Raw genomic sequence first — 15,915 nt, 5'->3', positions numbered from 1 at the left:
CATTTTAGGATTGGACTTGTGACAGCTTGCAGTAGGTCATCAAGTTTGTCCAGTAGTTATAATTGTATAAACTGTATGCCAGTCTGCTTCTGCTCTCTTGCCAAGTCCTTATGGACTTGTGTCATGTTTAGGTTGACAATGAAGTAGGCAAAAGCACCAACAGATCTGGGACCAGGCCAATACGTTTAGCCTTACAATGAATCATTAGTTGGGTGTGCATGGTGAGATGTATACCTGTTGAGGATGTACCAGACTCCAGTGAGAGCCCCTGCTAGCCAGGAACCACTGAGCAGCCAGCTGGTGATGAATAGGGCTATGACATACACCGCTTGGAGGGAAAACACTGTGTAGATATAGAAATACACTGGCTCCAGGTAGGCCTGAAACAAACACACACACACACCATGAGATAATGACCAATCATCTCATCAATCATCTCCATTATTATTTGAAATGCCATGTTAGTAGATGTGTGCTCTCTGTATTACCTGTATGGGTAGAATCCTATAGAGAACACCTAGGAACACCTCCTGATAGATGTTCATGCGTCGCAGGAGGTTGATGGTTCTCTTGGATTCAGTGGCATTATCATTGATGAGCTCTGAAAGACCTGATCACATACAGACAGAAATGAGGTTCTTTCTTAAAGTAACTGTCCCATGTTTCCAGATTTCTATGAATGATGACCTATAATTACTTACAATAGAAGTGAAATAGTTCTCCTTCCCCCCAAAAATGGTAATTAAGTATGTTAAAAGGCAGCTTTTCTGTGTTGGAATGGTATAGGTGTACACTAACAACATAACAAAGTGGTGAGGAGGAGGAGTCTACCGTGTCCGGAAGTGACTTCACCATTCATTTCTGGATTCAGCTTCAATCAAACATAATTTGAAGCTTTGTTTCACTATTGACAGTGACAGCTGATTTCGGGATTGTATATCGATTCGCTCTCCTTAAATATTTGTCATCTGATGTATTCGTTTCAGTCTCTGAATTGTTCAAACTTTTGGCCGCCAGCTCCTGATATCAGGGCATAAAAACTACAATCTGTGCCCTGCAACAGTATATCCTGTCCCGGGCTCGTTTTCCCCGGTTTTCCCTGGCTAAACTAGCTGAAGTACGCTACTAGTTTTTGTCCTCATTGCCAAATACTGCACCCTCAACTTCAAAACGTACAATCACGTAACTAAGAAATTCGCTGGAAAGAAATTTGAAACTGATTTATTGTTTTGTTGAATAGTCATGACTGGTTTGAGCTACCTGTTGTGTTGTAAAACAATGGCGGCGAAGGATATCATTGCTACTTAGCACGGATCCAAGTAAAATTTTGGCGTAGGGTTAGCTGGACGTTTCTGACTGGTCTTGCAACCGTGACAACGGGCAGCCTCTCCCTGCTTGGCTCAATGGGATATGTAGTGATTTTGCCAACACAGCCATATATGTATACAGTCTTGTACCCTTAACCTTTTCTAAAATGACTATCGTATTTGTTGATTAAATTTGACTTTCTTAGTATAATAAGTAATCCAGGAATGTCACAAGATAATTGACACAAGAAAATAGAGAAAAATCGCAACTCTACAGAGTGCCAATGGCTACAATGAATGGCTAAATTACTTGGGACACGAACGGCCAGCGGAGCTCCTCCTCACTACTCTATGGTGTGGGTATAAACCGGTCATTCAAAATATGAATGTAAGTAGACTACTGATTGGCCAGCTCATCCTCCTCAGGAGGATGTCATCATCCTTTACGAGGAAATAGCAAGCATTTTTTGGGACGGTCTAACTTTTTAAAAGTGAGATTTTCACTGGACAGTAACTTTAAACTTTCTGTGACTGGTCCACTTTCAGTATGTAGTCTAATACAGCAACTCATTCAAAAATAAATAGGCTCTAACTTCTCCAGAGTTATAGGGTCTGAGATACTAATGTCACATTTGGGATCTTACATAAACTCTGCTGAGTCATAATGCCGGGATAAGATCACTCTAACTTGGGCAGATGGAGTCATGTAAACAAAGTGTGATCATGTTTCCAGTCTGCTGGGCAAGAGCGTTATTGAATTATGTTTGGTTTCAGCAAACAGTACCTCGAAAATAGCAATAAAGATCTGAGGTTTCACTCCAGCCCTGGCAATGTCATCACAACTTTGAGTATGCCTTTTGATTAGAGCCAGGCAAAAATGACTGAGCTATATCCATGCATAAATACAACAGCACCCCATCCTGAGAGGTCCTGTTAAAAGATTAAAGTATGACTAAGGTCACTTACAATGCCATTTGCCATTTCATTGTCTCCATTTTAACTAGCTTTGTTACCATGGTTACACAACAAGCCATTGGTCAAATACCTCTCCCATTACATAATGATGAAGGGACCCGACCAGACAGACATGTGGATTAAGGGGTATGCCAATGCCCTCTGTCTCACTATTTAAGGACCTTTATTTCAGCAAATGCTGCATAATTAAAACAGGGAGAATTAATTTCATGAGGGCGAAAAGATGATTGTCCAGTTTCAGAGCGAAATGTTCAAAAAGTGAATGGGCTCATTTCCAGGGCATTGAGTTCTGAAAGAGCACTTGTGACCATAAAAGGTTATGATTCTCAGTGGCCTTTGTGTTCTTTCCCCTGAGATGACCAGTAGAATATCCTAAGGGGAATGTGGGAGTAGGGGGGGGCTAGCCTATATCTACTGTGGCGTGCAGGGAGTAACGGTCATCGTACCATACCTTGCTGTATGGAGGGAGCTCTCAACATCTGTTTATAGTACGAGTAGTACAGGCCACATTCTGTACGAAAGGAGATTTCACGCTCAACTTCCTGAAATATAAGTTGAGATGGAAATACATTAACAAAACATGAAACAATATAGAAAACAAAAGATGAGTTCCTCATTTGAAAAACAGGTACAGTACATTTGGAAAGTATTTAGGCCCCTGGACTTTTCCCACATTTTGTTATGTTACAGCCTTATTCTAAAATTGATTAAACACCCCCCCCCCCCCCCCCCAAACAAAAAATAATAAAAAAAATCAAAACATATTTTAAAGATTTTTAAAAATGTATAGAAAATAAAAAACTGAAATATCACATTTAAAGTCAAGGGGTCTGAATACTTTCCGAATGCACTGTATATGGCAAAACGTTACAGAAAAATGTTCAATGCATGTACAGCCGTTAATACCATCTGGGCCATAAACATTTTGACTACAATAGACAGGTGCAGTAAAAATGTTTGGTTAAGAATGAGAAAGTGAAATATAACGTCCTCCCCTGAGACATCGTGCTGGATACGCTACATTACTGACGTCCTGTGGGAAATGACAGATAGTATGAGGCCTGCTAATGGACGCACACGGGAAGAATATAAAAGAACCTTATAGAATTCAAAAAAGAAAAACTGAAAACGTAACCACAATACAGCCCCTCCAACATTTGCAACATTGAAACAATCTCCAGTGGCCACATAGTAACGAAAATACTGGGAGTCAGGATGACAGACATGAGACAGCCTAGTTAAATAAAGGTTAAATAAAATACATTTAAAAAGACAGGCAGGGAACTTCTTTTTTTTTCTTTTTTCCAGACAGTCGAAATCATGAATCAGCATCATGATTGTGGATATATACAAAGAACTATCAATAGAGTGATTGTGTTAGCTGTGTTGTTTGCTAGCTCCTCTAAATAACAGTGTCCTGAAGAGAGAGCACATTTTCTTTGCCAGCTGAAATCAAGCATCATTAGCTCCATGTTATATGATGTATCCAAATAAATGTCACTAGAAAACAGCTTAAACAAACGAAAATGCAGCTACTCTGCTGTTACTATGGCTACACTGTTTGACTTGACTGTAAATTTGCCGTAGTTTGCTAGCTAGCAAGAAAAGGATAAGAACGTTGCCAGCCAGTATGGCAACCGAACCGATAGAACAAACAACCAGCAGGCTTGAGTAGCAACCCTAGATTTGTGTCGGGACTATATCTTGTGGAAGGATGAAATAGTATGAATAAATTCATCAAAATAACATTTTAATGAAAATATGTAAAATGATTATTTGAATATGTTGGTAACCCGTTGTATAAAAGTGATAATGCCCTCAGAGCCGGTGTTTGGGGGGATATATTGGCACCGTTTGCCAGCCTTCGACTTCGTCTCGGGCCTAACAACCCCCCTGCCAATATATCTCCCAAGCACCGGCTTTTCTGGCATTATCACTTAAATAAATGGTACCGCAGTCGAGTATCTGACCAAATCGAGCGTCTAACCACATTTCACAATATTTTAGTTCTGGGTTAACAAAGATTATCTTGCCAATGACCATTTCTTCAACAGTTTAATATTTTAAAGAATGTTAACCTGTATTGCAAGTACTTTTCTGAAAAGGCAACATCATCCCATTATACAAAAGGGGTGTACCGGGCTCCCTGTCAGGGTTGATGACATCAGCAGAGCACAGCTTACCTTGAGGTGAGAAAACCACAGCAGGTTCTCATGTATGGAGTAAACACACCAGGCATGAGCCAGCCCAGTCAGCACAGCCAATACCAACCCTGCTGCTATGACAACAGTCTGCCAAGGCCACAGAGGTGGAATGCTCAGACGGTACCAATTCTGGGAATCTCTCCCAGAGTCTTCTCTTTCACTGACCCTTAAACCCCCTCTTGCTTCACCACAACTTTCAGCAGACACATCATCCCGAGAGATGCCCCAGTAACTCGCCAGCTTGCTCAGTCCTCTCTTGCGTATTTCCATGTCTGGATGCAGGGTTTCTCATGCACGTCTTGTCTCTAACATTCAGCAGTCACCCACTGATGAGAACGTACCCAGGTGGAGTCACGATAAGAACCTCTCCATGTGACCAAGGTTTACTCCCAAGCTCACTCCTCTCACGGTCCAGCAAACAGTCTGAGGAAAACAGGCCACTCACTCTGTTTCTTTTTTCCCAGTCACTCTTTTTAACTGCCCAATCTGTCTAATAACCAGTTGATTTAAAAAAAATAAAAGAAAGCAATCAGATTAGTTTTACAAGGTCATTAAAAAGCCCTTAAAAGCAAAACAATCTGCAGCAAACACGTCAGAGGGACCAGCTCGGTCCGTGATCTAGAAGAAAACTGATATTGCCGGATAGGGAAGGCGAATCAACCCACAACTTGTGACCTCTCGGCACATCTATAAAAAAAGAGAGAGAAAGGAAATAGCCATAGACAAAAAGCCTGGAACACCATTTGGAAAATGTTAAGATGTTTTTTCAGACCGCTTAAATATTTCCAAAAGCGGAGTGAGAGAGAAGTGGACTGAAATAAGCTCCGGTAGGTGCTATAACTGTCACCGACATGACTTCACACGTGATGAATTTAGTAGGCCTGGACGCAGCTGCCTCTCTGTGAACAGCGATGTCCCATAGGAAATAACTAAGTGACACGCCTGCATTTCAGAAACACTACCGTAACATTCAGTCAACGCTGAGCCAAAACTGACCCAACATGTGGACTGTGCTTAAAAACCATATGGAATCATTAGACTCGGTCTCTTTCAAAACGAGCAGACTACCAAACAAAGCAGACATGGCCGGCATTCTCCCATGCAGCCCTCTGAAGTCACAATAGATTAACTGCAACAATCACCACTGACTCCACTGGCACCAAGAAATGAAAATGAATCACCAGCATGTTTTAGTCCCCACTAAACCCTGATTCAGTCAAGAGGCTTCCTGAGGAAAGCTGATGAAACATAAGGAGAGGAAAAAAGTGGATCATGTCTTTATCGCATTGTTTATCCCGGTCATGGTGATCTCTACCCGACGTCAGAACAAAGCATGAATCATATAAGGTAGTCCCGGTAGTCATAGGATACCACTGTCGTCTAGGCTGTTCAGTGTTGTTGCTTTTTCCAGTGTGGATTTAATAGAAAGCCACAACTAGAATAGCATTAACAGGCATCAGGCTTTACACACACACACACACACACACACACTTTTCTGGGAAACTGCTAGGCTCACAATGTGCAGTGATGTCATCCTCCTGAACACTGTGTTAAATAAACACATGGAGTTTGAATACAGGGGAGTCGCTGCTGCCAGCTCTGTAAAGTTACCCGCATTTATTATAAATGAGAACATCTGTCTACCTTCTCTACCTTCACAGATAGACAGAGGCAGAGAACTGGAAAACAACACAAAGACAAGAAACCGAATAGAATCAAATGTGTGAATCCCACGCAGGTTAGCTCAATTAGGTGTGCGCTTAGATTTCCATGACACACTGGCAAATTATTCACAGCTTGGATGCGTGTGTGAGCTGAGTCGGGCTGTGCATTTGTGTGGGAGGTATACACCTGGACTCTCAGAGAAAACACAGCACCGGGAGAAGAGAGCAACGTGATGGAAAACCTGTTGAATACCACGGCTCATGACAAAATCAACGCCCGAGAATTATTGAGGAGGGAGGCCTGACAATAAGCTCAAAATGTGGTCCATCTAATGACGTCCCAGACCACAGGAAAGGCACTTCACGTCAGACTGAACATGACATACTAGCTTTGGACAGAATCATATGTTCTTTTATACTGTTCTGGAAGGTTCTTTTACTGGCTCAGGGTGGATTTGGTAACAACCGTTGGCTTGAATTTCATGACTTTGGTTATGTAAGGTGTGAAAAGTCGATCTGATTTGAAAGACGTGGAGAATCCATCTGTCTGTTTCAGCATGAGGTGCTTACGACATTAGGAAATCCAACGAAGGACATAGATCATAACTCATGATTTATCATATAAGTTACACTTCATCAAGATCTCTTCCTTTCTAAACCAAATTCGTTATTGCTAACAACTTGACTATCTGATTTCCAACGTGAACTTGACGAGGGGTGGGGTGCAGGACAGTCAAGTAACAACGGTCATACAGAGAGGCCATCTTCGGGGTAATCTTCGGGGATTCTCACCTTAATGTTGGAAAACCACAGGTCATTTTCGTGCAGCGTAGCCACATAGATGCAGCACAGCATGCCAAGACTAATTCCCACAATCCAACCTATGGCAACCCATAGCACTGTCCTCCATGTCCATACGCCTGAAGAGAGAATAACATAACACAAAACAATATTAAATGTCTCCATTGATAGCCTATACAACTTTGTCTAAACAAGGTTCTCGTCTGTATGCATGTTACGTTGACCAATGTGACACCCTGCCTAACAGGGTGATAGGGTGCATAGAAACCAAAGTGCTTTAAAATAGAGACAAATTATAAATTAATTGAAATGAAAAATGTCTCAACTTAAAAAAAAAAGTGCAGGAAGAGAGTGTGCATATATCAACTGACAAGAAGGTGTTTGACAGAGAGTATATATAGGGAGTGGCCAGTGCCATTCTCTACCTGAAGGCAGGTTTGCAAACATTCATTTTAAATACACATGATACATGATATGAAGTGTGAATGTACTGATCAAATTTTAAATACATAAAGTTATTTTAGCATTAGCAGTACACAAAATCAGTGAATGAAAAGGTACTTTGCTATTTAAACACGTCAAGGGAAAAGAGTTCCCCCGCAGTGAACAGGGGGTTGACATTTCCCAACGCCTCTCCAGAAATATACTTGAGTATCAAAATTCAGCTCGGACCTCCTTTAACAGAACACAACCGGCATCCATGATGCGCAGACATGGAGCCGGTAACCGCAGAGACACGCACGGAGGTAAACATGACATTATATAGAACCTTTACTGTTTGTTGATAATGATAATGGTTAAGTGATAAAAGTTAGATGGAGTGAAATTACACCAGTGACAATGTAAACCATGAAGCATGCATTCAACAGAGAAACAATGATAACAAATGGCAAGATCGTATTTCTGCATCTCTGCAATGAAGTTACGTATGGTATATAAGAAACAAAAGCAATGTGTCACGTCCTCATTTCTATATTATGTGTATCAACATGTGTATAGTGTAAAGTGAGTGCTAACGTGCATAAATTATAAAGGATATTTGTTCGGCAGGAGTTTTTACTGCGCTGTCCTCGGTGTGGCCTTCACACACTCCCCCTCCAGCTGTCGGGCCACCGGGGGAAGGAAATCAGCCGTGGCATTGTCCTTGCCAGCGACTTGGCTGATTGTGGACCTGTAGGGCTGCACGGAAAGGTACCAGTGGGTGATGAGAGCATTCGAGTCCTTCATCCTGTCCATCCACTGCAGAGCCTGGTGGTCCGTCTCCAATGAGAACTCCAAGGAGATGGAAACTAAACGAATCCAGAGCCAACTTGACTACCAGGCACTTCTTCTCCACTGTCGAAAACAGAGCCTCTCTCGAGAACAACTGATGTAGGCAATAGGATGGCAGTCTCCCGGCTCACCCTGAATATCAGCTCCTGCACCACACTCAGAGGCATCGGTTTGCACGGTAAAAGTATTGTCAAAATCAGGACTGTACAGCCCAAGTTGCTTACTCAGAGCTTCATTGACATCCTTGAAGGCTGTCTCCGCCTCTTTTTTCCACTGGACCTTGTTTAGACAGGTTTTCTTTGTCAGATCTGTAAGAATGGCAGTTCTGGCAGAAAAGGTAGGGACAAATCTGCGGTACCAACCTGACATTCCATGGAACAACCAGAACTCAGAGGTCTTGGTCTGGGGGAGAGGACATATCTCAATGGCCTGGACTTTCTTCACCTGGGGCTTGATGATGCCATTCCCGATCACATACCCAAGGTACTCAGTCTCAGTCTTGGCAAAGGCATATTTGGATGTGCTGAAAGACCACCTTCAGATTCATTTCCCAGGTGGAGCTGTGGATGACAACATCATTGATGTAGGCAGAAGCAAAATCTGACAGACCGGATAGTACCTGATTGATGAGCTGCTGAAAGGTGGCAGGGGCTCAGTGACATCCAAACGGCATGTCAAAAACACAAAAACAGTTAACACTTTCGGGAGTACAGAAAATGGGGCGGCAGGTAGCCTAGTGGTTAGAGCGTTGGGCCAGTAACCGAAAGGTTGCTGGATCGAATTCCTGAGCGGACAAATAAAAAAATCTGTCGTTCTGCCCCTGAGAAAGGCAGTTAACCCACTGTTCCCCGTGGATGTCGATTAAGGCAGCCCCCCGCACCTCTCTGATTCAGAGGGGTTGGGTTAAATGCAGAAGATACATTTCAGTTGAAGGCATTCAGTTTTACAACTTAAGTGGTGAAAGTAAGATCTGCCGAAAACGCACAGAGAACAATAATTATTCTGTCAAGGAAAATATATATTTTTAAATAGAGGCTTACTAACACAAAAGAAACGTCACAGTGTGTAAATGATAACACCTTAGTGCAGGAAATGAAGAATTTGATTAAAATGCTGGAAGTGAATTCTGGAATTCAACAATTAACTAAACAAATTAGCAAAAGCTGTGTGCATTGAGGAAATAGAAGCCTGTCTGCAATAACACTTCTGTTCAGTGATTTAAGCAAATAAATGCCTGCACTATTAATTGAAGTTGTATGGCACCACAATTTGGTCCTATGGTTCATGTGAATAAGTATTTTTAGCTAATATGCATCTACTGGTATAGCGGAACACGTCATTTTCTCAAACTCTTTAGGGACTATTGTGATGAGTCCAAAGACCACATTTGGAATGAATATTACTTTTAGTCCATGAGAATACGTTTGATTTTTTTTTTTTTTTAAGCATTAGTGTTATAGTCAAAAAAGGTTCATTCTTAATAGTTTCCTTATTTTTTAAGATATCAATGCCAAACTTAACATGGTTCATCGCGGTAGTCTTTGATGACCTTTACACGTTTCAAGTTAATAGGCCATTGTGAAGTGGATTTACATGTATTTATTGGTGTTATTTGGACTTACGGTTCATGAGTTTTTAAAGGTTTTCCCCAAAATCTATCCCAACGCACCTTAAGGCAAATGTGTGCATCATGAGGAAAGACACCTACATACTAAGTTTAAAGTCTATAGGTCAAACAGGGTGGCAGATATGAGGGTTTAAGTGAGACTGCATATAAACAGCACCAGGTATAAGGCCAACCGGTGCCATTCTGACCAAGTCACTCATGGTCTCTAGTTTGTGTGTGCCAAAAGTAACCAATCTATGTTTGAGATATTTGACCATGTCAAGGGAAAATAAAATCTAAGAATAACAATAGTTATTAGCAATGTTATTACCTAAATACACTGAACAAAAATATAACAACAACATGAACAACATGTAACAATTTCAAAGATTTTACTGAATTACAGTTCATATAAGGAAATCAGTCAATTGAAATACATTCTCTAGGTTCTAATCTATGGATTTCACATGACGGGGAATACAGATCTGCATCTGATGGTCACAGATGCATTTAAAAAATAAAAGGTAGGGGCAGGGATCAGAAAACCAGTCAGTATCTGGTGTGACCACCATTTGTCTCATTCAGCACGGCACATCTCCTTTTTTTTTTGTTGAGTTGATCAGGCTGTTGATTGTGGCCTTGTCCCACTCCTCTTCAATGGCTGTGCAAAGTTGCTGGATATCGGCGGGCACTATAACACGCTGTCGTACACGTCGATCCAGAGCATCCCAAACATGCTCAATGGGTGACATGTCTTCCATGCAGGCCATGGAAGAACTGGGACATTTTCAGCTTCCAGGAATTGTGTACAGATCCTTGTGACATGGGGCAGTGCATTATCTTGCTGAAACATGAGGTGATGGCGTTGGATGAATGGCATGACAATGGCCGTCAGGATCACATCACGATCTCTGTGCATTCAAATTGCCATCGATAAAATGCAATTGTGTTCATTGTCTCTAGCTTAAGCCTGCCCATACCATTGCCCCACCATGGGGCACTCTGTTCACAACTTTGACATCAGCAAACCGCTCGCCCACACAATGCCATACACGCTGTCTGCCATCTGCCCGGAACAGAAGAAAATACGCCTTCTAGAGTGGCCCAGTCGGTCCTGACCTCAACCCAATTGAGATGCTCAAGAGAGCAGTTCACACCAGACATCCCAAGAATATGTTGGAACTGAAACAGTTTTGTTAATAGGAATGGTCCAAAATTCCTCCTGACTGCAGGTCTGATACGCATCTAGAGAAAATGTTTGGTTGAGGTTATTGCTGCCAAAAGGAGGGTCAACTTGTTATTAAATCCAAGGGTTCACATACTTTTCCCAACCTGCACTGTGAATGTTTACACGGTGTTCAATAAAGACATTAAAAATCATACATTGTTTGTGTGTTATTAGTTTAAGCAGACTGTTTGTCTATTGTTGTGACTTAGATGAAGATCAGATAATATTTTATGATCAATTTATGCAGAAATCCAGGTAAATCTAAAAGGGTTCACATACTTTTTCTTGCCACTGTATGTGTGTCATTCAGAGGGTGAATGGGCAAGACAATAAATGTATGAGCCTTTGGTAGTAGGTTGAAAATGTCCATGAAGACACCTGCCAGTTGGTCATCACATGCCCGGAGCACACGTCCTGGTAATCCATCTGGCCCCGCAGCCTTGTGTATGTTAAAATATGGTGCGGGACCAATTTATCACAATATACTCTACTTCAGGCGAGCAAAATCTAGAGACTTCCTTAGATTTTGTGCACCAGCGGTTGTTTACAAATATGCACAGACCGCCCCCCCTCGTCTTACCGGAGTGTGCTGTTCTATCTTGCCGGTGCAGCATATATCCTGCTAGCTGAATATCCATGTCGTCATTCAGCCACGATTCCGTGAAACATAGAATATTACAGTTTTTGATGTCCCGTTGGCAGGATATTCGTGATCGTACCTCGTCTAATGTATTGTCCAATGATTGTAAGTTGGCAAGTAGTATTGACGGTAACGGCAGCTTTCCCGGTCGCCTTCTCTGGGTCCTGACCAGGCATCCGGCTCTTTGTCCTCTTTACCTGCGTCGCTTCCTCTTGCAAATAACGGGGATGTTGGCCCTGTGGGGTGTTTGGAGAATGTCTTGTTGTAGAAAAAAATCTTTGTCTAATCTGAGGTGAGTGATCGCTGTGCTGATATCCAGAAGCTCTTTTTTGCCGTAATATACGGTTGCAGAAACATTATGTACAAAAAACCTTCCTGACCATACTGGTAACACATGGGAGCTCTGCCTGGGGGCCTAGAGATAGGGCCTTGAATAAAATGACTATCCCCAGGAGTGATAGGCTTGCCTATGGCTGGAGTAGTCTTTAGGTTCTGGAAGTTCTTTGGCTGCTTGCCACTTGGCATAACTCCAGGGTTGGTCTCGGCATCGGGCGACCACAAAGGTGTTAGCATGGGCTGCAGATTCAGCAGTGGTTGCCGTGTCATGCTCCCTGGTCCACGCATACAGCTCCAGCATGCGGAGGTGCTGTTCAAGGATAATAGTCTTTCCTACTTGCATCAGTCTTGTTAGCGGGCGGCACCCACTTCCCATTAAAGTCCTTCAAAAGGACATAGAGCTCCTTGGACGTCTCCTCTGGCTCTACCTCCAGGGAGCGGAAAAGCTGTCCGTAGGTCTCTGGGTTGATACTGTACTATGCTAGGACAGCCTTCTTTAACTTTAGCATTGACTAGTGACTCAGTAATGTCCATGTGAACATAAGCACTCCTAGCCTTACCAGTAAGCAATGTGATCAATCTGATTGCCCTGTCTGCTTTTGTCCACCGACATAGTATTGTAAATCTCTCGAAAGTGGTTAGATAATGTCATCATTGTCATTTAACTGCTTTAACCTGGACTCTTGGACCCGATACGGACCTGTACGTGGACTTGGGTGAGATGGGGAAGGATACTGGTCAGTCTGATCGGGTTTAAGGTCATCAGGGCCCAGAGGGCCACCAGGGAGGGAGCCTGCAGCTCCTAGGTCAGTGTCCCTGCCATCGACCTCAGAAGAGCCACCCAGTGCCTGGTCAGGGACAGGGGTCATCCTGCTCTATTCCTCCAGCTGCAGAAGCCTGAATTGGTGCTGCATTGCTTTCCACCTTTGCGCCTGTCGATCGGCCTCCCGATCCAGCCTGATGTCGCACACCTGAACAGGAGGGTCAACTCCTCCAATGAGGTCCCACCTGGATTGTCTGGTATGGGCTCTCTTCATTCACCTCCGTCTTTGGCCACACCTTCCACATGGAGAGGTGGTGCCGGTCCTGGTTTGTCCCTTTTCGGTCCCATGGTTTAGTTCTCTTGTTTTGTCCAAAACAAAAAGAGAAAAAATGTATCTAAGCTAAACTACCTCTACTCAGTGCCTTCTACTGGTCGTCCCACCACTGCCACCATGTTAGGGGTGACCAAGGAGGAAACAATGTAAGGGTTTTATTTTTCAAATTTGCTAAATACAAATGATGACTAGAGAAAATAAACCAAAGTGCTTTAAAATAGACAAACCGGATAAATTAAGTCTCAACTTTTAAAAAACCCCAGCAGATCTAAGGTGCAGGAACAGAACGTACATAGCTTAACTGACAAGGGACAGAGAGAATATATGGGGAGTAGCCATTGCCATTCTCTACCTGAAGGGAGGTTCGCAAAACATTCATTTTAAATACACATCGTCATGAGCTAAAGTTTAAAACATATTGATCAGATTTTAAATAGTTATTTTAGCATTAAAATCAATGAATGAAAGGTACTTTGCTATTGCTATTTTAACACGTCAAGGGAAAAGAGTTCCCCCGCGGTGAATAGAGGGTTAGCATTTCCCAACGCCTCTCTGGAACCATACTTCAGTTTTGGAATTCCGCTTTGACCTTTACCAGAACACGGCCGGCATCCATGCTGTGCAGACATGGTGCTCGTAACTACAGCGACACGGCGGTAAACAAGACATTATATTAGAACTTTTACTGTTTGTTGATAATCACGGTTAAATTAAAGTTAGATGGAGTTAAATTATACCAGTGACTGTTACAATGTAAGCTATGAAGCATGCATTCAACATAGAGAAATGATGAGAACAAATGGCAAGATAGTATTTCAGCAATAAAGTTATGTATGGGTTATAAGAAACAAAAGCAATGTGTCATGTCCTCATTTCTATATGATGTGTATATGTAACTGGGATCGTTGTGCTGCTAACAGCTTAGCTTCCTCCACTGTCCGACTGCCCCATACTGGTCTCAGACCAGTGAACCTCTGCTTCGCAACACACGTGACCACCCTCCTTGACAACATTCAAATGGGTGGAGACACGCATTAAGGTACAAGTTGGATGGCTCCATCAGCAAAATGTAAACACTGAGCATGACACTAACCATCTGAAGACCTCTCTAAAGGCTCTGCTGAAGGGTTGAACCTCTGGTTCAGGACTTCTGGACCAGGCTCCTTACTTCCTTTGCTGCCCTTCCTCTGCCTAAGGGCAGTCATGGTGGCTCACTGAAAAAGGAGGGGCAGCTATTAGTCTTTCACACAAGATAGGGACGTACACACACAACCAAGTACCTGAACTCCTCCACGGAGTTGAGACCAGACTAGATTAAAAAAATATATATATATCTCTGACTCCTTCGATTCTCTAATTGCTATGCGCTGATACATAAACATGTTTAATTCTTAAACCCTTACCGTGTACCTATGTTTATCCTGTTGTTGAATGCCTTTGTTTGCTGAAATCCATACTTCTTAATAAAACGTTAATCAAATACAATCAGACGGTTTCCTCATTGCTGTTGCTCTAAGATAGCAACTCGGCACACCTGCGAATTGACACTCAACTCAGTTGTATTTGATTAACATTTTATTAAAAAGTATGGATTTCAGCAAACAAAGAAAGGCACACAACAAGAGGACAAACATAGGTACATAGTAAGTGAATGTAAATTTACACCACACAGAGAGAGAGAGAGCAGAACGTACATTTAAATGCCTAACATGCTAAGAGGGAACCATCCATTCAAACACAATTTTWAAAAAAAGACCAGTTAAAACAACATCAGTGTGATGCTGCGAGACTGAATGTGGCTCATTGCCTCCTTCAGTAGGCTATTGTCCAATGATATCCCATCCTATATAGGCTATGGATTTGGAATCATAATGTATAATGCAAAGCATCTCTCATATTTATCATGTGTCATTGTATAGGTACTATTGACTTAATTTGAACAGCAAACAATGTTTACACCGTTACCCCATGGGTCGGACTGCAAATTCAACGTGTCCCCCGATGTCATCTATCGAAAGTGTGTCGCGTCTCCATCGTCCTATGCTACCGTTACAATTTTGCAAAAAGAAAAACAACTAAACACAAAAAAAATTGTGGTAACCCATGAAAATCCGCAAAACAAACTACACAATTGTCTCATGCTTTTCATTCATTCGCTGTTTTCATTCATTCACACAGGCCTGGGTTGCAGCGGCATTTCCTACTCACGCCGCTGCTAGAATGTAATGAAATATCAGATCCCATCACTCGCTAATCTCGGTCTCTTCGAATGGACAGCATCAGCATCGGTTTCATGCTCGCTCGATAATGAATTTCGCTTTTGATAGCAACAAAAAGGATTTGATTACACTTGTTCATACATTTAAGCCTCACCCTCGACAGTGCTTGCAATCCCTTATCGGATGTCCAAAGGTTTCTACTCTCTCCCTCCCACGGACACTCGATACATGCGTAGAGTCTATAGTTTAGTCGAATACAGGCTTGAAACAACGAGAGAAACTTGAAACAAAGGGGGGAAAAATATTTGGTTAATATGCAGAGACGAAAAACTGCTACTTTTTTATGTATAAATGAATAAATAAATATGTATAATTCTAGTCCTACAAAAATCGATACACAGAACACACAATAGCACATTATTAACCTGAATGTCAACATCAATTAAAAAAGACAGCAACTCACACAGTTGTAAACAGTTTGTATACATCTTACATCCAGAATGTAGCCTAAGTACCACCACCACTAAACAAATCAAAATATATTTTATATTTGAAATTCTTCAAAG

At 42.1% G+C, this 15,915-nt stretch overlaps 1 protein-coding gene across 7 annotated transcripts in view; it reads right to left on the bottom strand.

The window, feature by feature from the left end:
• The window catches only part of dpy19l3 (dpy-19 like C-mannosyltransferase 3), a 30,188-nt gene extending 14,576 nt beyond the window's left edge, over positions 1 to 15,612 (bottom strand). Inside the window, exons 1-6 of one of the 7 annotated variants that reach the window (XM_023995294.2) lie at positions 15,504 to 15,612; positions 14,224 to 14,344; positions 6,943 to 7,070; positions 2,734 to 2,824; positions 489 to 610; positions 235 to 380 (exon numbers count right to left, since the gene is read on the bottom strand). In XM_023995294.2, the coding sequence (XP_023851062.1) occupies positions 235 to 380; positions 489 to 610; positions 2,734 to 2,824; positions 6,943 to 7,070; positions 14,224 to 14,335 (599 nt within the window). In that variant the 5' untranslated portion in view covers positions 14,336 to 14,344; positions 15,504 to 15,612. The other 6 variants (XM_023995293.2, XM_023995296.1, XM_023995295.2 and 3 more) reach the window with 6 other exon arrangements.
• Between the last annotated feature and the right edge of the window lie 303 nt (positions 15,613 to 15,915).

This window comes from Salvelinus sp. IW2-2015, linkage group LG10 (genome assembly GCF_002910315.2).
Source record: "Salvelinus sp. IW2-2015 linkage group LG10, ASM291031v2, whole genome shotgun sequence".
Taxonomy (NCBI): domain Eukaryota; kingdom Metazoa; phylum Chordata; class Actinopteri; order Salmoniformes; family Salmonidae; genus Salvelinus; species Salvelinus sp. IW2-2015.
Note: the sequence above shows the minus strand (reverse complement) of the source record. Positions and strands in the feature narration are given on the sequence as shown.